The sequence below is a fragment of the Panthera tigris genome, chromosome E2, assembly GCF_018350195.1.
Source record: "Panthera tigris isolate Pti1 chromosome E2, P.tigris_Pti1_mat1.1, whole genome shotgun sequence".
NCBI classification, from domain to species: domain Eukaryota; kingdom Metazoa; phylum Chordata; class Mammalia; order Carnivora; family Felidae; genus Panthera; species Panthera tigris.
The window spans coordinates 3,967,872-3,988,129 of NC_056674.1; the positions used below are offsets into that span (position 1 = coordinate 3,967,872).

The 20,258-nt window shown below is 56.3% G+C and overlaps 1 protein-coding gene across 1 annotated transcript; it reads right to left on the bottom strand.

Annotated features, from left to right (window-relative positions):
• Positions 1-7,472: 7,472 nt before the first annotated feature.
• Positions 7,473-19,811, bottom strand: CACNG8 (calcium voltage-gated channel auxiliary subunit gamma 8). Its single transcript, XM_042969655.1, has 4 exons — positions 19,619-19,811; positions 11,471-11,554; positions 10,277-10,417; positions 7,473-8,239 (listed from the first exon to the last, which is right to left on the bottom strand). The coding sequence occupies exons 1-4, from the start codon at positions 19,794-19,796 to the stop codon at positions 7,473-7,475; spliced, it is 1,170 nt and encodes a 389-aa protein (XP_042825589.1). The 5' UTR covers positions 19,797-19,811.
• Positions 19,812-20,258: the final 447 nt, after the last annotated feature.

Consider the following 20,258-nt stretch of genomic DNA (forward strand, 5'->3'; position numbering starts at 1 on the left):
CCTCGGGGCCGTAGCCGAGCAGGTGCAAAGGAGGCAGAGTCCTGAGGGTGGCCCGGTGGCCCGGGGCGGGGGAGGGGGGGCGGTTGGAACAAGTGGGGTGCTGAAGGAAGTGAGGGGCTCACTTTCCACTGGATTCTGAGAAAGGAAGATCGGGATCTTCCCCTGGAATCTCCAGTGGGGCAGTGGAGGTCGCCTCTGGAGCTTGGAAGAGAAAATAGATCTTCTGGCCCAGGAACCCTCTAAGTTCAGGGGAGGCCCCAGGGAGCCCACAGAAACTCGGGGAGGAGCGTGGGACCAAGAAGAGAAAAGCAAGGTACCCCCAAGGCCCAGAGCTAGAAGCTGGGTATCCAGGAGGGGCACCTGAGGGCCCGGGAGAAAGGAGAACTGAGTACTAGCTGAGCCTTTGAGGGGCTGCTCTGGGTCCCCACTGGGAGGAATCTCCAGGAAACTGGGTGTCCTGGGGGACGGGCTCTGAGCACCCCACTAAGGCTCAGAGATTGGGGTACCCAGGGAGGGTTGCCGAGGCCCTCTATGTATTGGAGAGGAGATGCCTCCTGGTTTCTCTGGGGCTCAGGGTCTGGGGAGGGAGAAGTTGGGTCCCCACTGCGGTTCAGAACAGGTCAGAACTCCTTCTGGGTCTCAGAAAGGCAGTAGGACGCCCCTCCCCAACATTCACAGAAGGGGGCTGTAGAGTGCCGGCTGGGCTTCAGAGAAGGGGCGGGCGACCTCCTGGAAACCAGGAGAAGGGAGTGGGTGTCTCCCCGGCCATTCGGGGAAGAGAGGTCAGAGAAAGTCTCCCTGGGTCTCAGACAGGGGACTGCTGGCTCAGAGACATAATGGGGTCCGGAGAAGGGGGCTGGGGGACGCCCCCGGGGCTCAGGAGGGGGACCTGGGGTCCCAATCCGGGTCAGGAGGAGGGGCTGTGGTCCCCCACAGCGGCTCAGGAAACAGGGACGCAACCCCCCGGGGTTCAAAGGACCACGGGGACCCGGAAGGGACTCGGCGTCCCTTCGGGATCACTCGGCTCCCCCTCCCCCGGGCTCCCAGGGCCGGCGGGGCCAGGACCGCTCCAGGCTCAGCTCCAGGCCCGCCGCCCCCCTCAGGCCTCCCGCCCCGGGCTCCCGGGCAGGGCCCCGTCTCGCTCTCCTGCCTCCGCGCCGCGCCGGCCCCAGCTCCGCGCCGCCTCCCAGCCGGCCTGTCCTGCACGCCACCGCCTGCTCGGCCCGGACGCGCCGCTGCGCTCGCTCCGGCCTCGGCCCCAGCCACCCACCCCCTCGCCCTCCCGGGCTATTTCAGGCTCGACCCGTAAATAACACCCACACCTGTCGCCCAGCGCCTGTTGCCATAGGGACCCCGGGTATTTTAAGGGGACGCGGGGGGAGGCGGGAGGCTGTCCCGGGAGGAGGGCCTAGGGGCGGGGTTCTGACCCGGCTGGAGCCTGGGGGGGACTTTTACCCCCTTAAGGGGCAAGCGTCTGAGCCGCGGGTCCCATCTCCAGGGTGGCCGGAGAGGGAGCGGGCCTGGCTGGGAATCTTAATTGCTGGGTCTGAGAGAGGAGGGGCCGGGGGGCTGGACTCCTGGGCCTGAGGGAGGAGGGGCTGGAGGCCAGGACTCCTGGGTCTGAAGGAGGAGAGGGTGGGGACCTGGACTCCTGGGTCTGAGGGAGGAGGGGCTGGGGGTCAGGACTCCTGGGTCTGAGGGAGGAGGGGCTGGGGGTCTGGACTCCTGGGTCTGAGGGAGGAGGGGGCTGGGGTCTGGTCCCCTGGGTCTGAGGGAGGAGGGGCTGAGGTCTGGACTCCTGGGTCTGAGGGAGGAGGGGCTGGGGGCCAGGACACCTGGGCCTGAAGGAGGATGGGGCTGGGGGCCAGGACTCCTGGGTTGAGGGAGGAGGGGCTGGGGGCCTGAACCCCTGGGGCAGAAGGCTGGGGCCCAGCTCCCTGGATCTTGATGGATAGAGCTGATTCTGGTGCTGGATGTCTTCAACTCCCCAGAAGTGAAAAGGGCTGGGTGTCAGGGGCACTGGAACCAGAGCCACAGTCCTCATCATTGAGTTTATTAGACAGGGCACCCCCGGGGGACCTTCCATGCAGTTTCAGGTCCCCCAGGGGCCAGGACGGGGACAGCCATGTGGAATGGCAGCAGGGCCTGATCTTCACCCCATCACCCCCTCCCTCAGCCCTTCTGCGCACAGGCCAGGTGGGACCCACCTTTCACCAACTCCTTGGTCCGTGGCTGGTTGCTCTGGTGCACCCTGGCCCTATCTGTCCACCCTGCTCTGGACGCTCACAGCGCCCTGTGCTGCTTGTATTGGAGCATGAGTCAATCTGGTGTGATTGTGTGTGTCTGTGTCTGGCTCTCCCACCAGGCTGGGGCAGGGGCGGGGTCCAGGAGGAACTCAGCTCCGTGTCCTCAACACCGCCCAGCCCAGGGCTGGGTGCACAGAGGCCTCAGATGTGCATTAGGTGATTGGATGAGTGGATGGACAGATGCAGGGAGGAATGGATGGATGCAGGGATGGATGGAGGGACAGAGGGATGGATGGAGGCAGGGAAGGGTGGAAGGATGGATGGAGGGATGGATGGATGGAAGGGTGGATGGATGGAAGGATGGATGGAGGGAGGGAGGGATGGAGGGAGGGAAGGTTGGATGGAGGGAGGGAAGGTTGGATGGAGGGAGAGAAGGATGGATGGATGGAAGGGCGGATGGATGGAGGGAGCAATGGATGGATGGATGGATAGAAGGGTGGATGCATGGAAGGATGGAGGGAGGGAGGAAGGGTGGATGGATGGAAGGATGGAAGGAGGGAGGGAGGGATGGAAGGGTGGATGGATGCAGGGATGGATGGATGGATGGATGAAGTAAGATGGTGACACACAGGCATGTCCTCCCAAGCTGTGCCCCATCAGGGAACAACTCCCTCTGCCTTCTCATTGGCCCGGCCACCTGTCTCCTGACCTGCAACTCGGAGATTACGCTGCCCAGCACCTGGAAGGCCCAGAAGTCCTTAACTGAGTTCCACCTGCTCCTTCCTTCCCCTCACTGGGTTTTCCCCGGGCCTTGACAGGGCCGAGAGGGGAACCAGAGCATTCTGAGCAGACACAGCCGGCGAGGCATGTCTGTCTGTCCTGCCTGAGTCCATCTTCCCCTCCTGGCCCACCTCCCACCATCCTGCATCTTGCGTGCTCTAACAGTTCTTAGTTCAGAGTGTATTTTTCTGTTTTCCATCCCCTTGCCCTCTTTTCCCAGAAAGGGTATGAACTTTCTTTGGTATAAAAGCTCTTATTATTTTCATGCCAAGAAGATGGGCTTCTCCCCGCCCCCCACACCCTGCCACCAAGCAGAGCTCCGGTCCCTACCACTGCACTGAGATGACCTCTTACCAGGTCAGACCTAGCAGTCCCCTTCTTGGCTCAGTTCTCAGCACGTCTGGCCACTTCCTCCTGGCCTCCGCCTACCTCATCGTCACCCCTTGTGGCTCCCTTTGCTACATCCTCTTCTTCCCTGTTGCAGATGTCCCTGAGGCACTAGCCAGGGTCACTTCTCTGTCCACCTTCTCCCCCTGGGTCACCTCATCCAGCCCCATGGCTTTCAATATCTCCTATATGCTGACGTTTCCAAAACTTATATTTCTAGCCATGGCCTCTCCCCCAGGCTTGCATATCCAACTGGTTACCGGATACCCAGACTTGGGTTTCTGGCAGGCATCTCCAACTTGACAGGTCCAAAGAAGGACGCTTGGTCCCTACCACCCAAATTCTGATTCCTTGCCCCCCGGGGGGAAGGGGGGGCCCTTCTAGGCAATAAACCACAGCATCATGTAATCTGTGCAAGCCCGATTAAGAGTTCCTCTTTCTGGGGCGCCTGGGTGACTCAGTCGGTTAAGCGTCCACTCTTGGGTTCAGCTCAGGTCATGATGTCACGGCTCGTGAGTTCAAGCCCCTCATTGAGCTCTGCGCTGACAGTGCGGAGCTGCTTGGGATTCTCTCTCTTTCTCTCTGCCCCTCCCCTGCTTGCTCTATGCCTCAAAATAAATAAACTTAAAAAAAAAAAAAGAGTCCCTCTTTCTGTCAGTCTGACTTCTCATTCCTTCTTCGTCCTGCTATGTTCGCATCCCTCCCCACCACTGTGGGCTCCACCTGCAAAATCTGGGCCCCATTCCTCCATTTCTCTCTGTCCTCACTGACGCCACTTCGGTCCAGGCCATCGTCAGCCTCAGCTGGACAAGGACAACGGTCCCTAACTCCTTGTTTCCACATTTCATTCCTAAATCTATTCTCAGCACAACCATGCCGTTCTGTTCTGTTGTTGTTGTTGTTAAAAATAAAAGTATGATGTCATGCATGTGCTCAAAACCCTCTAAAGGCCTCCCGTGAAGTGTAGAATAAATGCAGATTTCTTTGCTAGACTACTAGACCCTACATGCTGGGCGCCCAGCCTGCGCTCTGACCTCACCCGGATTTGCTCACCCCTTGTTAATCTGCCTGCCAGGGGGGGGGGGGGCTCCTCCCAAACCTGTACCCCCCCACCCCAGCTTCTGTGCTGCCTTTGGTGGCCCAAATGCTTGTCCCGTCCCATATCTGTCCAAACATAGGGCTCCCCAGGAGAGCAGGACCTTCATTCCTTAGGCCTAGCCTGGGTCTAGAACAGGTTGGTGCTCAATAAATACTTCTTGAATCCTGAAGACAAAACCAAAGACATGGGTCATTCCCATCCTGTCCGCTGTGCAAGCTTCCAAGTCTCCACGCTTCCTTCTGGGCATGTCTCTGGATCCTTCTCTGTAGATCCACCTCCCCATCTCTGTGTGGTTTTGTGTGTCTGAGACATCTCTCCTCTCCAGGTCACCCTCAGTGTCTTCAACTTTCCCTCATCCTTCCTTCCTCCCCCTCCTTCCCCTGCCCCCTCCCCCACTTCTCCCTCCTCCCCCCCTTCTGCCCATCTTCCACCTCTTTCTCGCTCTAGGTTTGGCCTTTGGACCTAGACTCCACTGCACCGTAACCAGGCCTTCCTCCTCCCATCAAACTCTCTTTTGACTCCACCTCTCCCTGCCCTTCTCTCCATGCATCTTCCCTACACTCAGTTCTCCTCTGACTCTTGCTAACTTGTATTCCTTTCCCCACACTCTCCACCCTCTCTCCCTGGAACTGTCCCCAGGGAGTTCCTCCCTGGCCCTCTGCCCTCCAGGCTCCCCCTCTTTCTAGTCTACCCACTACCCACAAGGCGCCTGAGGGGAACTCCCAACACCCAGCCTGATCCTGTCCCTCCTTTGCTCTACCCCTTTCTGCTGCCTCACTTTGTCATCGTCATCGGGACAGAGGCTGCCCCTGGGCACCACCAATTACCACCCCCTCCCCATTTGTGTCCGTGTCTGGCTTCCCACAAGACTGGGGAGCCTTAGAGGGTAGGGCAGGGTCTGAAGCATCTCCAACCCCCAGCATCGCCCTGCACAGGGCCTGCCACACAGGAGACCTTGGGAGATATTCACTGAGCAAAGGAAGGGACATCCACTAAGTCCTATGTGCTTCCTCCATCATCCATAGCCTTCAGATGCATCCCCCTGCACCCCCACAGCCCTTGGTCAGCTCACCGGCCACATCCCACAGCACCAACCTCCTGTTCACCCCTTTCCCGAGTGGCTCCTTCTCACACCCACGTCCAGTCCTGCCCTTCTGCTGCTCAAAGCTGTCCCCCGTCTCCCCACTACCCTCAGAATAAAGCCCAAACCCCACAGCCTGGAACTCCAGCACTTCTGACTCTGGTTTCTAGCTGCTTCTCTGACCTAACCACCACCACCACCACCCCCGTCCTCCAGCATCCCAGATCTCTGAGCCCTGTCCCCAGTACAGCATGCTATGTCGCCCCCCTGGCCTTTGCATGAGTCACCCCCTTCATCCCTTGGCAGATTCCTACTCATCCTTTTTAAACCTAGGCTGGGACTTATGTTCTCCAGGAAGTCTCCCTGAGTACAGCCCACTCCTGGGACTTGGTCACTCTGTTCTCCCCATTGTGGTCCCTGTCACAGCGCCCATCACCCTGCCTGGATTGCAGTTTTTGACGACTCCTCCTTGAGGGCAAGGAGAGGGTCTGTTTCATCTGGGGCAATCCTGATTCCAACATACTGCCTGGTGTGTTCACAGAGGCACAGAAATGTCAATGAGTGAATGGCTGAATCAATGAATGAATGAAACACAAATGTCTAAATCGCACCAGACACCATGCCTGTGCTTCAGTATTTTGCGTGATTATCTGCGTCCTCCCAGGAGTGTGAGTTTCAAGGGCCAGTCCCTGTGTTTGATGCTGAATTTCAGCCTGTCTCTGCCTCTCACTCTCCTCTTTGAGTTCCTGCCTCCCTTTTGTACTCCATTCATGTTATGCTCCCTTTGAAAGCCATTCCAGGGCCCCCTGCTGCCCTCAGAATAAAATCCAAACTCCTGATGTAACTTCTGAGGCCCTGGGCAGTCTGGCTCTGTTTACATCTCCGGCATCATCTTGGCCCATCTGCATCCAGCTCACTATGCCGTAGCCCTCCCTTAAGCTCTTCCTGCCCCAGGGCCTTGGCATATGCTGTTCTCTGGCTGCCACACTTCCAGCCTCACCTGGCTGGCTTCCTGTCATCCTTTCAATGTCAGCTAAAATATTTCTTCCTTTTAAACTGGGTTACCCATCCCTGACAGAACATTTTGTAGCATTTCAGACTTCTCCTGTGTCCTAACTGTACCTTGCTGCTTGTACACACAGTTCTTTGATTAATGTCTGTCTCCTGCACAAGATGCAAACTCTATGAGGACGCTGGGGAGACCCTGTCTGTCTTCCTCCTTTCTGTAGGCTCAGCATCTGGCACAACGCCTAGTGCTTAGGTGCACAAATAAATTTCGGATAATGAATGAACCAGTCACTCTGTTCGCCTGTTTATGTTCCCTCTCCACCGCCTTCCTGGTACACAACAGGCACTTAATAAACCCTTGTGGAATAATGAATGAAAAAATGAATGAATGCCCACATCCACTCCTTGTTACTTTGCCTTTCTGCCTGCCTTCTCTTTACCTTTCTGTCTCTTTACAAAGGGCATATATATAGTTTGTAGGTATAACTATATATTCGTGTGTTATGGGCCCCTCTCCAGGAGTTGGGCCGGGCTGGGCTGGGAGTCCCTCCCTCCCCCACCGCCCCGCCCCCACATGCACACAGCAAAACATTAAAAAGAAAACATCTCAAAACTGCAAAAAAACTCCACAGCCCTCCCCCCGCCCCGCCAACCCACAAAAAAAAAAGTAAATAAATAAAACACGACGCCCCCTCCCGACGGCTGCCTCCCTCAGGGTCCCCGACCGGAAGGCGGGGCGCGGGGAGGGCCACGCAGTTCTCCAGCGCGCTCGCGGGGAGGGGGTCGCCCCCGCCCCACCCCGGCAGCCTCGTTGCACGCGCGCCCGCGCACGCGCCCCGGACACGCCCCCTCGGCGCCCCCCGGCGCGCCCCTACACCGGCGTGGTTTTCCTGTTGAGCGTGTTGGTGTTGGAGGCGGCGGCCTCCTTGGCCAGGGTCCCGGGGGCTGGCGCCGCGGGCGCAGGCGGGGCGGGGGCGGGCGCGGCGGGCGGCCCGGTGACCGTGACCGTGACCCCGCCGCCCGCCTCCTTGGGGAAGGCATTGTGCAGCGTGAGGAAGCCGGGCGCCCCCCCGCGGTCCCGCTCGGCGCCCGCCCCGCCGCCGCCGCCCGCGCCCGCCGCCGCGCCGCCGTACGCCCCGCCGGCTCCGCCACCGCCGCCGCCGCCGCCGCCGGCCCCCGCCAGCCCCGCGGCCACGCTGCCCTTGGACGGGTCGCGGCTGAGAGTGTACATGGAGATGTCCGTGGAGGCGAAGCCCGGGCCCCCGGCGCCGCCGGGAGACGCGTCCCGCGACGGCGACGGCTCGCTGGAGCGGGAGCTAGAGCGGGAGCGGCGGCGGTAGCGGAAGCGGTAACTGGGCAGACGGAGGATGGCCGAGGGGCCGCTCCCGCCACTGCCGCCCGCGCCCCCGCCGGCCTTGAGCAGGTCCGAGCGAGACTGGCAGTGCGCCTCGCGGCTGCGCTCGATGTAGATGTTGACGGCCAGCACGCCGATCACCTCGGCCAGGATGAACGACAGCCCGCCGAAGTAGAAGGACCAGCCGTACGAGTAGTGGTTCTTCTTCTCCTCGTCCCGCTTCGGACCCGGCTCGCCCGCGTTGGCCGAGATGTACACGATCACGCCGATGATGTTGCTCAGGCCTGGGCGGGGACGGTCAGACGGGAGCCTGGAGGCCACCCCCGGCCCCGCCCCCGCCCCGCCCCGCCCGTCCCAGCCCGGCCCCAGGTGCCCTGAACTCATCCAGGGCTGCCCCGGGCCCCGCCCCGGCTGGTCTAAGCTCCACCCCCGGACGGTGTAGGCTCCGCTCGAAGTGCTCCCTGTCCCGTCCCAGGTGCCCTGAACTCCTCCGGAGCTGCCCAGGCCCCGGAAATCGTCTGGTCTAAGCTCCACCCCCTGGCGGTATAGGCCCCGCCCCAAGTGCCCCCTGTCACGCCCCAGACGGCCCCTTCCAGTCCCAAGTGCTGTAAACTCCTCCCCACCTGGCCCAGGCCCCGCCCCAAGTGCTCCCTATCCTTAGCCCATGTTCCACCCCGCATTGGTCTAAGACCCACGCCCCGGTGGTGTAGGCCCCCTCCCCAAATGCTCCCTATCCCGCACTGGATGGTTCCTGTCCTGTCCCAGGTGCCCCGAACTCCTCCCAACCTGGCCCAGGCTCCGCCCTGCGCTGGTCTAAGCTCCACCCCCAGGTGGCATAGGCCCCGCCCTAGATAGTCCTCGCCCTATCCCAGGTGTCCTACACTCCAACCAAGAGGTGCAGACCCCGCCCAGGCGGACCTAAGTCCCACCCCAGGGCGGTGTAGGCCCCGCCCCTGTTGGTCTAAGCCCCAACCCCTGGAGGTGTAGGCCCCACCCCGAATAGTCCCTGCGCCGTCCCAGGTCCTCTAAACTTCCCCCTGCCCCAGCTAACCCAGGCCCTGCCCCAAAACAGCCTAGTCTGGACCACGCCCCAGCCCCACGGCCCTAGGCGGTTCAGGCCCTGGCTGGCCCGAGTCCTGTCACAGATGGTCTAAACTCCTCCCGAGTTGATCTAGGGCCCACCCCTAGAGGGCCGAACTCCCAGTTAGCCCAGGCCCTGCTTAGTCTGGTCTAAACCCTGCCCGTGATGAGGTGATCTCAGCCTGTGTTTACAGGCCCTACCCTGGCTGGTCTAACTCTACCCTTAACGTTATAAAGCTGGGTTTTCTCTTGGGCCCTATGCTCCTTTAAACTCTGTTAATGAGGTACTTCTGTCTGATTCTCTAGGCCCGGTACCTTGCTGATGTAAACTCTTCATGGTATTAACCCAGACTGGTTATCTAGTCTAGGCCCTCCCCCTGCTGGTCTAAAATTCGTCTTTACTAGAGCACGTTCACACACACCCACCCACCCGTCTACCCTAAGCCCGCCTCCAACTTGTCAAACCCCGCCCCCTGCGGGTCCCCTCTTACTCCTGGCCCCCGCCTTTCTAGTCCTCTGGCTCAAAAGCAGATCTTGACCCACCGCCAAAGCACACCCTGCTCTTTATGTTAAATCCTTCCCCTTCTCCGAATTCTGCCCCCTGGAATTTCCGAGCACTACTCATTTCATGTAGAAAAGCGGGGGAGGGAGGAGGGAGAGGAGCGTGGGGAGCCTCACTCCAAGTTGGTCTGGATGGTTTTCCAGCACCAGCCTCTTCTTGGATCCACCAAGGTCCACGAGGCCCCGCCCCCTAAAGCAGGTTCCTCCCCCTCTATCTGCAGCCAAATTACTTTCTCCCGGTCCCGCCCAGTCCTCGGATGCCAGCCCCACCCGTCAATCCCCAAGATCCCGACTGTCTCAAGGCCCCACCCCCTTCACCAAGCCCCGCCCCTTCCGTCTCCATAACCGCGCGGGTTTTGGAACCTAAACTCCCGGCAATCCCGATTACGCGCTAGACACCTGTCAGTGCTGGGTTGTTCCCCTCCCCCCCACTCCGAAGACGGCGCTAAGGCGACACCTACCTTGCCCAGCGGGTGGCGATGGAGCTTAGGAAGAGCCTAGGAAGGCTCTAGGCCCCCACAGGCGCCTGGGGCAGGGTGGCTTTGCAAACGCGCCGGCACACACACACACACACACACACACACGCACACACGCGCGCGCGCGCACACACGCACACACGTGTGCGCGCGCGCGCGCAGGTGGGCCGCCCCAGCCGGCCGCCCCCTCCCTCTGCCTCTCACCTGCTGCCACGAACAGGATCCCTGCGCCCAGAATGATGTTCCTCTTGGATTTGTAGACCCGGGAGGCCGCCACGCACACGCCCCCGAGCAGCAGCAGGATGGCGCTGAGGATGGGAAAGATGCTGGAGGCCCGGACGACTCCTGCGAGGGAAAGGAGGGGAGAGAGAGGGTGGGGAGCCAGGGAGTCAGATGCGGCCCTCTACTCCCCTCACCAGTTTTCGTCTCCGCTTCTCTCGCTGGAATCCTCCCATTCTCTCTCTCTGCCTGTGTTCTGATTATTTCGTTTTTTGTTTCATTCTCTCTCCCCTTTAAAATTTCTCTATTTCTAGGTCTCATCTCCTCTCCCGCCTTTTTCTTCGTCCTTTTCTTTCTCCCTCGGGCTATTTTTCTCTTTCCTGGCGTATTTATTTTTCTTTTTCCTTTCTCAAAATCACTCTCCCTCTCTCTGAACTTCTCTGTGACCCCTCTCTCTTTCTCTCTTTGCCCTCCTTCTCTGCGTATTTCTTTCCTTTCTCCAGATCTATCAAATCTCTTAATATCTTATCCACCACCCCTTTCTGCCTGGCTTCATGTCCCTCTTTGGGCTCCCCTCCTTTCCTCCCCTTCTGTGTCACCCCCATGCTTCTGCTTGGCTCCATCTATTGCTCCGGTCTTCGCTTGTGTGTGTCTGTCTGTCTTGTCTGTCTTTCTCTCTGCAGTCTTTCCCACCCACCCTCCAAACCACAGCAAACGGATTTTGCGATTTCTGAGCTGGCTGAGGCCGCAGCCAATCATAATTCAGGATTTGCCGCGTTCTCGGCGTAGCTACCAATCGCATCACCGGCTTCCCCAGCCTGCTCGAGAGAGTGGCCAGTCCGCGCCGCAGATTGCCTCACGGCCCAGGGCGCACTGGCCAATCCCAGCCCAGACACAGACAGCCAGTCACAGAGCAGTGTTGCCAAGGGCGCCGAGCAGCAAGGCGGCCAATCCCCTCCCAGGATCCCCCATCAGCCCGCCTCGAGGTGAGAGGAGGGGGCGGGAGAGGGATCACTGAGCCAATAGGGAGCCAGAGGATCTCAGCATCTGGATTTGGATTGGCTGACAAGTTCATCTCCGCGTGTCGATCTAAGTGCCGCTCCCCAGCCCCCTCTCCGCTCTCTAGGCGCCCCTCCCCGTCCCAGCAGCGCCCCCACTCTGACCCAGACCCCCACGTACGGAGCAGATACTCCGCGCTGTCATGGTCGTAGTCCGTGTCCTCCGGGAAATGGTTGATCTTCACGCAGACACCTCTTTTCAACCCTGGAGGGGGATGGGGGTGATGGTGGGGGGTGTACTTAAGAGTTGGGGGAACTCCCCTGTGAGAAACGACCCCTCTTCCCCAAATCCCTTCTTCCTTCTGGGCCTACTGAGAGACAGGACATCCTGGCTCCTGGGCCTGTCAGCGTCTGGGACAAACTTTCAACCTCTCTGGCCTCGGTTTTCCCACCAAAAAAGAAAAAGAAAGAAAAACCCACGCAACACTCGCTAAAAGGCCACAAGGACCCTTGCCCTGTAACCCGAGCTAGGACACTCAACCTCTCTGGCCTTCTGCCTACCCCTAAGAAAGAAGGTGCTGGTTTCGGCAATGTCAAGGCGCTCTGCAACTCTGAACTCGACGGGTCTGAAAATGCGTGAGAAAACCAAGGAGGGCACAGAAGGGGAGGACTACATTTCCCATGAGGCTCCATGGAGTCTTAAATCCAATTGTGAACGCTCAGCCCCAGTGGGTCATGGGAGTTGTAGTCTCTTCTGTTCTGCCTCTAGGGAAAGGGATTCCGAGCCTCTTACCTGGAATCCTCGGGAAGTTGGAGTGGCTGGAACAAGTAGAGGCATTCGAGGAGGTATGCCTCTAGACGTCATGCAGTCTTACCCCCTTCTTCCATCCCAGACTCCTCATCCTCACACCCTTTGGGGACCCGTCTTCTCTCTCACTTTGGGGACTTGGGGACGGTTCCTATTCTACTACCTCTAGCACACGGCTGGAGATTGATATGTAAGTATAAATATAAATACACTTAGTTTCCTCGATTCTCCAGGCTCCTTTCAACCTCCAGGCCTTTGCCCATGCTGTGGATTCCGTTCACATTCTTCACTGATGAAAAACTTACCCTGCAAGTGGGAGGCTCACAGGGTACCTGTTTGAGGAAGCTCTCCCTGTGCGCGCGCACGCCTCCTACCAAAGTTGGGTCAGTCTCCCCCTCCAGGAGAGCGGAGTTCCTCCGGGAACAGCGCCCTGCGATACCCCTCCCCCTCCCTTTTTTTTTTTTTTTTTTTTTTTTTTTTTTGGCATGCATAGGGTTCATTTATCAGCTCCTTCCTCAGCAAACTGGGAGTTTCTGCAGGGGGAAAGCATGGGGTCTGATTCCTCGTGTGTCCCTAGCATTGCCTGGCACAAAGGAGGCCTCAAGAAATGGGTGTTGAATGAATGAATGAAATTATGAATGAATATAAGGATAGCAGAAGGGGAGGCTGGAGGCAGAAGATGGCAGGGAATGGAGATAAAGGAAAGGATTGGGAAGAAGGAATATAAGGCAGTGAGTAATTCCACTAATCGCTAACACTTGCTAAATGCTTCCTAGGTGGATTAACTCCCAAGAGTCCTATGAAATAGATAATGTTATTGGTGCTGGGCGGTGGCCAAACGTTGGGAATTGGAGCCACGCTGCTTGATAATGAAACTCGACGCCCTCGTGTCCTTATTCTGTGACCTTGTTGGTATTACTGAGGCCAATTGGCTTCAATCCTTTCACCTATAAAGAGGGGATGATAGGACCTATGTCATGGGGTTGTTGTGAGGATTGAATCCAGGTAAAGAGATTTAGCACTTTCCATAGAACATAATTAAGTGCTCAGTTGATATCAGTCGATATACCCATTGTCCAGATGAGGAAGCAGAGACACAGAAAGGATTCATCAATTCACAGCTGATGGGGGGAGGGGTGGAAGCAGAATTAAAACACACAGCAGTTTGCCCTACTGGAATATAGGCTATGGGCTGTTCACCACTGTATCCCGAGCATCTACAACAATGCCTAGCACTTAGTAGGTGCTTAATAAATGTTTTTATGAAAGAATGATTGAATGGGCCCAAGCACTTGAAAAGAGGCTCCACATCACTCATCATTAGGGGAATGCAAATCAACACCACAATGAGGTACCACATGATACTCCTTAGGATGGTTACTATTTAAAAAAAAAAAAAGTAAAACAGAAAGTAAGCGTTGGTGAGGATGAGAAATTGGAATCCTTGTGCACTGTTGGTGGGGGTGTAAGATGTTGCAGTTGCTACAGAAAACAGTATGGAGATTCCTCAAAAGGTGAAAAACCATATCACTATATGACCCAGCAATTCCACTTCTGGGTGTAGATTCAAGAGAATTAGAAGGCAGGGTCTCTAAGAAATATGTTCACACCCATATTCACAGCAGCGTTACTCACAACAGCCAAAAACAACCCAAGTGTCCACTGACAAATGAATGGATAAACAGAATGTGATCTCTACATATAATGGAATATTATTCAGCCTTAAAAAGTAAGGGAATTCTGACATGTGTTGCCACATGGATGGACCTTGAGGACATTACGCTGAGTGAGACAAACCAGTCATAAAAATACAAATATTTGTATGATTCTATTTATATGAGGTCCCTAGAGGAGTCAAATTGATAGAGACAGAAGGTAGAATGGTGGGTTCCGGGGGCTGGGGGATGGGGGATGGGGAGTTCTTTAATGGGAACGGTTTCATTTTGCAAGATGGAAAGAGTTCTGGAGAATGGGTGCACAGCCATGTGAGCATAGTTAACACTAACTGTACTCTACGCCTGAAAACAGTTATGATGATACTGTTTAATGTTATGTTTTGTTATGTTATATTTTACCACAATTTTTTTTAAAAAGGAATGAATGATTGATTATATACCTCTCAAGCGCAAGTCTTATCGATATTGATAAGTCTTATCAATATTGATATTACATCAATAATTGATTGATTATATATATTGTTATGTTTTGTTGTTATATTTTACCACAATTTTTTTAAAAAAGGAATGACGGGGCACCTGGGTAGCTCAGTCGGTTAAGCGGCCAACTTCACCTCAGGTCATGATCTCGCGCTCCATGAGTTCGAGCCCCGCGTCGGGCTCTGTGCTGACAGCTCAGAGCCTGGAGCCTGTTTCAGATTCTGTGTCTCCCTCTCTCTGACCCTCCCCCATTCATGCTCTGTCTCTCTCTGTCTCAAAAATAAATAAATGTTGAAAACAAATTTTTTTAAATAAAAAAGGAATGAATGATTGATTGATTATATACCTCTCAAGCGCAAGTCTTATCCATCAGCCCATGCATTATGGTGTGGTAGGTAAGACTGTGGGTTCAAGTTCTCTCCTTTTCTTGAATGGGATCACATCACTTCTCTCAAAACATGAATCATAATTAATTAATTAATCATAGACCCTCTCAACAGATTAGTGATGACAGCAGTAATGATAACTAGTAGTTACTGAGGGCTAACCACACACCAGGCACCTGTCCAAGCATCTGACAGGTATTGACGCATGCGATAATTATGACTAGTCCCAGGGCTACTGGACAGTAACGATATCCCCACTTTACAGATGAGGAAACTGAGGCACAGAGTGGAAGAAGTTGCTCGGTCCCATGTAGATGGTAAATCATGGGGAGATTAAGTGCAGCTGAACTTCAGGGGGCAGACGTATTTAAGGCAGGGGAGCACGGTGGCTGTGGTGGCCAGGAGCACGGACTCTGGACTCACATTCCCTGGGCGGCCACTTCCCAGCTGTGTGGCTTTTGGGCACTTGAATGCCCCTGAGTCTCAGCCTCCTCCTATGGAAAATGAGGACAATGATATGACCTCATAGGGTTTGAAAAGTGTTCAGTGAAATACAGAGTTGAGTGCAGAATACAGGGGGCTGTGCAGCATGCATCTGTGTATCATCTGACCTGACGGGGCTGAGCCAGGAGGTTTCATGTGCAGGGATGGCAGTGATGTGTCCCTGGGTCCCCCCAGAGTCTGCGTAGCACAGACCTTGGTGGGGTGGGTGTGAAAGGGCTGGGTGCTGCAGTGAGGACATGTGGGGATGTGGGCTCCAGCCTGCTCTGACCCTCACATGTTGGGTGGCCATGTGGCTGACTCACTTCCCTTTCTGACCATCAGCGTCCTCCTGTGACAAACTCGAATGGTCATAATACCTTCCCCCCTTGGCACAATTAGCAGAATTCTGTGAGATAAGGCATGAAAAGTCCTGAACACAGGGGCTTCAGATAACCTGCTCCAATAAATGGAGCTGTGGGTCCATTGAGGCCTGACAGGCGGCTTTTGGGCACCAGAAACGTGGCAACTGAGGTGAGGTATGAACATAAAATACGCACCAAATTTCAGACTTAGTATTAAAAAAAAAGCATAATATTCCATCAATAATACTTTATATTGCTTACATATTAAAATGATAATATTTTGTCTATGCTCGCTTAAAGAAAACATATTATTAACCTTTATATTGATTTATTATAAATTTATAATTTCTATTTTTAAAATTATATTCATTGAACCTTCTCCCTTTTCCTTGTTTGAATGTAGCTCCTGGAAAAATTTAAGTCATATATGCATTTCTGTTGGGGAGTGCTGGATCAGAGAGGCTGGGGCTTCTGGGCTATCAAGGAAGGGGAAGGGGTGGCCTCAGGGCAGTCACCTGAATTCTGAATAATAATTAGAAGAAGAACTACAACAAAATGAAATGACATAATCTAGCCCTTACTCTGTGCCTGCTGGCCTTTTAAGTGCTTTACAATGGTAGCTCACTGAATCCCTCTGAAATCCCTATGGGTTGGGGGAGGGAGACTATTCCAATCCCCATTTCACAGATGATGGAAAGGAGGAACAGAGAGGTTAAATATGTGGCCCTAGGTCACCTTGCTGTGCGTGACAGACAGGAGGTAAACCCAATCAGCCTGGTCCTAAAGTCTGCCACCCTCAGTCACTCCATCTACCGCATCTGTCGGGGAGACTCACAGGGACATGGGAATGAGACCCCAAGTCGCCGGGGAAGACGGTGCCTTCAGGAGGCAATGGCTCAGGGGGTTCGCTTTCTACATTCCCAGGTCCCCGATGGGCTGGGGGCTGATGGATGCATTGTTCTGTTCTCCTAGGAGATAAACCAGACCTGGATTCAAATCCAGACTCTAGTACATACTGGTTGTGTGACCGTGGGAAAGCCACTCGGCTTTCTCTGAGCCTTAGCTGCCATTTCTAGAAGGTGGAGATAACAGGGGTCCGTATGAAACAGGCTTATCGTGGGATTTCAGCGGCCAATAAATGACAGTTACAGTAATAATAAAGCCAGCCTTCGTCTACACCCTCCTTAAGACACTTGGACACTTGCTTTGGTTTCCAGGACACCCGCTTACCTCATCTTCCCCAAACCTCCACAGCCCCTGCTTCCTGGGCTCCTGCGCAGGTGCTCTCATCTCTGTTAACAGTGGACTAGCTCAGGCTGCAGCCCTCAGCTAATTGGTTTGTTTCCTTCCTCATTCTCTAGGTGACCTCATCCATCCATATGCAATGACCCCCTCCCATTTATATCTCCCGCCCAGACTGTCCCCTGAACTCTGGCCTCCTCAGTCATATCACTAACAGCCTAGACCAGGGGTCAGCAAACCACAACCTAAGGGTCAAACTCAGCCTGCCAAAGCCAGTGAAAGAATGGGTTTTATGCTTTCTGAGTGATTGAAAAAAATACATATATCAAAGGAGGCTATTTCGTGGCACGTGAGAAAGATATGAAAATTCAGAAGCCGGTGTCCGTGCACGAGTTTAACTGGAACGTGGTCTCTCTCCTTCACTCGCGAGTGGCTGTGACAGGGACCGGAGGGTCCACAGACCCTAAAATACTGACTGTATGGCACTTTTCTATGCTTGCCCCTGTCCCAGGTGATAGCTCTAGTAGGCATCCTAAATTTAGCGTGGCCAAAACAGCTCATGATATTGCTTCTCACAATAAATTAGATCAGAGATGATAAAATAAAGGAAACAAAACCCCCGCTGTTCCACCCTTTGGGTGTCCCCCCCCTCCCATCCCGCCCCGTTCTCAGTCTCCCACAGCCTTGGGAGCAGTGACTCTCAACTAGGGGTGAATTTATTCCTAGACCAGAGACAGTTGACAATTTGGGTTGTCACGACTTGGGGACTGCTCCTGGCATGGAGAACGTGGAGGCCAGGATGCCGCTAAGCAGGACGGCCCCCACAACACGGAGCGATCCACACCAAAGTGTCAACAGTGCTGAGGTTGGGAGATGCTGTTTTAGAGATTCCTCTCTCTCTCTCTCTCTCACATCCCACAGCCACCCTGCCACCGCTTTAGCTTTGGGACACGCTCTGAATTCAAATCACTTCTTCAACTCCACGGCTCCCCCTCCAGAAAAACCACCTCCCGTTCCCCCTCTTGCCTGCCTGTTCGCCTTTTGTCTCTCAGTGTAAGTCAGTTCTTGTTTCTCCTCTGCTCAGGAACCCTGGTCCCAAGACCTAGAACTCGGGAGACAAGGTCTGTTGTCTCTTCAATTGCCCATCACGTCCCCTTCACTCACTCTGACCACACACACAGGCTCCCACCTCAGGGCCTTTGCACTGGCTGTATCTTTCCTCCAGAGAGTCACACGGCTCTATCTCTCACTTCCTTTAGACCTCCACTCCAGGGTCACCTGCTCGGCAAAGCCTGACCTAGTCTCCTCACCTGCAACTTCACGTAAGTGTCCTAACACATTCCATCCCCTCCCCTGTCCCCCTTAGCACTGAGTGCCATCTAATACCCTGAAACTTTTGCTTACTTATCTTTCTGATTATTTGTCTGTCGTTCTGGAATATAACACATACAAATCCAGGGATCTTTTGTTTTTCACTGCTGTAGCCCCAGAATCAAGAACAGTGCCTGGCACATAGTATAAAGTCAATAAACATCGGTCATTGGACGGATGAACGAATGAATGAATGAATGGTAGTTTTACTATATGCCATACACTGTCCTAGGGTTTCAGGATGCCAACTTCCACATGTGGCTGGTGCCTGGTGCTTGGTCAGACCAGTGAAAGGACATGGACTGCACGCCTGGTCTGAAGGAGCGCATGCTGCTTGGGCTGGCCCACCGTGGCCCCTGCACAACGAGGCTGCACAATGTCCACTGGTTCAAACAAAGCTGGAAATCAGATTTCCAATGTGAAGTCTCCCTATTTTTAAACGTTGGCAACTGATTCAGATTTGGGTTTCAGTTTTAAATGCTTGGCACACCAGTTCTGCACATCACTTCCCTTAGACCTGAGTTCTCTTGGTTCTGCCCCCCATCACAGCTGGGCGACCTTGGGCAAGTGGCTTAACCTCTCTGAGCCTCAGTCTCCTCATCCCCCAACGGGAGGGTGCACCTGCCTCGCAGAACTAAACGACGGACCATTGCGCTGCACTCCTCGCTCACGCAGAAGGAGAGCTGTGAGGCTCAGGGGGGTGAACAGACAGCGATCACAGGGGACAGACGCACGGTGGGGCATAGTGGGCCGGTGGGGCATGGTGGGCCGGGACCCCAGGTCTCCTGCCTACCCAACCCCCACCCCCAGCGCCTCTGTGCTCTGCAAAGCTGAGTGGGAGGGAGAGGGCAGGTGAGCCAGCGGAGGGGAGGCAGAGGGCCCGGAGCAGGCAGAGCAGGACCCAAAGACACAGCAGAGATGGAGACTGGAGGACGCAGTGGCCTTAGGGTCCAGAAATGGGGCCTGGGAGGAGGAGGAAGAGGAAGCGGGTGTGGCGGAGTAGGGATGAAGCAGAGCAGTGTGGAGAACAGAGGAGGCCGCGGGCCGGGATGGGAGGTTGGCGGAAACCCTAAAGGGGAGAGGCAGACAGGGCTGGAGTCTACAGGAGGTGGGGGGGGGGGGTGCCGAGGGTCAGGAGCTCTGACCTGATGGGGCACGACCCACCGTGACATCTGGGGGACAGCGAGGAAGAAGGGGCAAGGGGGTGGGGGTGTGGGGAGAGGCGCAGGGGCGCGGGGAGGATGGTGGAGGGTGGGGGGAGGAGGTGAGACTGCCCAGGAGAGGGACGGAGGCTCCACACACCGGGTGGGGGGCAAGCGAGGAGGAATTGCAGAGGGCTTGCAGAGGGCGCAGCGGAGGAAGGAGGCAGAGGGAGGGACGGGAAGGGGCAGGAGGGTGTGTGTGTGGGGAGGGGGATGCAGGCCCGGATCCCAGCAGGGAGGGCGGGCGCCCACCGCGCAGGGGAGAGGTCCGGAGGAGGGGAGGAGGGGCGCGAGGCGGCCCCCCCCCCACATACCCTACCTTCCAGGCAGCATATCCTCCAGAGCCCCGAGTGGGTGAGGCCGCCGGGGTCCTTCTTCTCCGAGGAGCCGCTGCCCCCGCGGTGGGCCGGCGCGTCGTCGCCGGCCGTGAGGTTGGTGGTGTTGCAGATGAAGGCGCGCGTGTACAGCCAGTAGTCGGTGCTGATGGCGATGGTCATGAGGCCGAAGGCCGCGAAGGCGCCCACCGTGGTCAGCACCACCTGCACCCCCTTCTCGCACCAAAGGCCCCTCTCCTCGTTCCAGCGCTTCAGCGACTCCAGTTTGACCACGGGCAGCCGGGGGGCCGTGGGCCACCACCGGGGCAGCGGGGGCGGGGCCGTGCCGGCGGCTGGGTGGGGGGCACAGCGCAGGCAGAAGTGGGGGCCCGGGGCCGGCCGGGCTGGGCTGGGGGAGGGGGGCGGCGAGGAGGAGGCGCGCGCCGGGGAGGGGGTCAGAGGGCGGCCATGGTCGCCGGCTGGGGGGGGGGGGGCGGGGAGCAGATACAGGATTAGTGGAGAGGCACGGTACCTCCCCCACCGCCGCCCCCACCCCACAGAGCACCCCCCACCATTTCCCGGGGGCCGGAGAAACTCCTTCCACCGTGGTTCCCCCTGCCTCCCTTTTCTCTGAAAAAGTCTCCC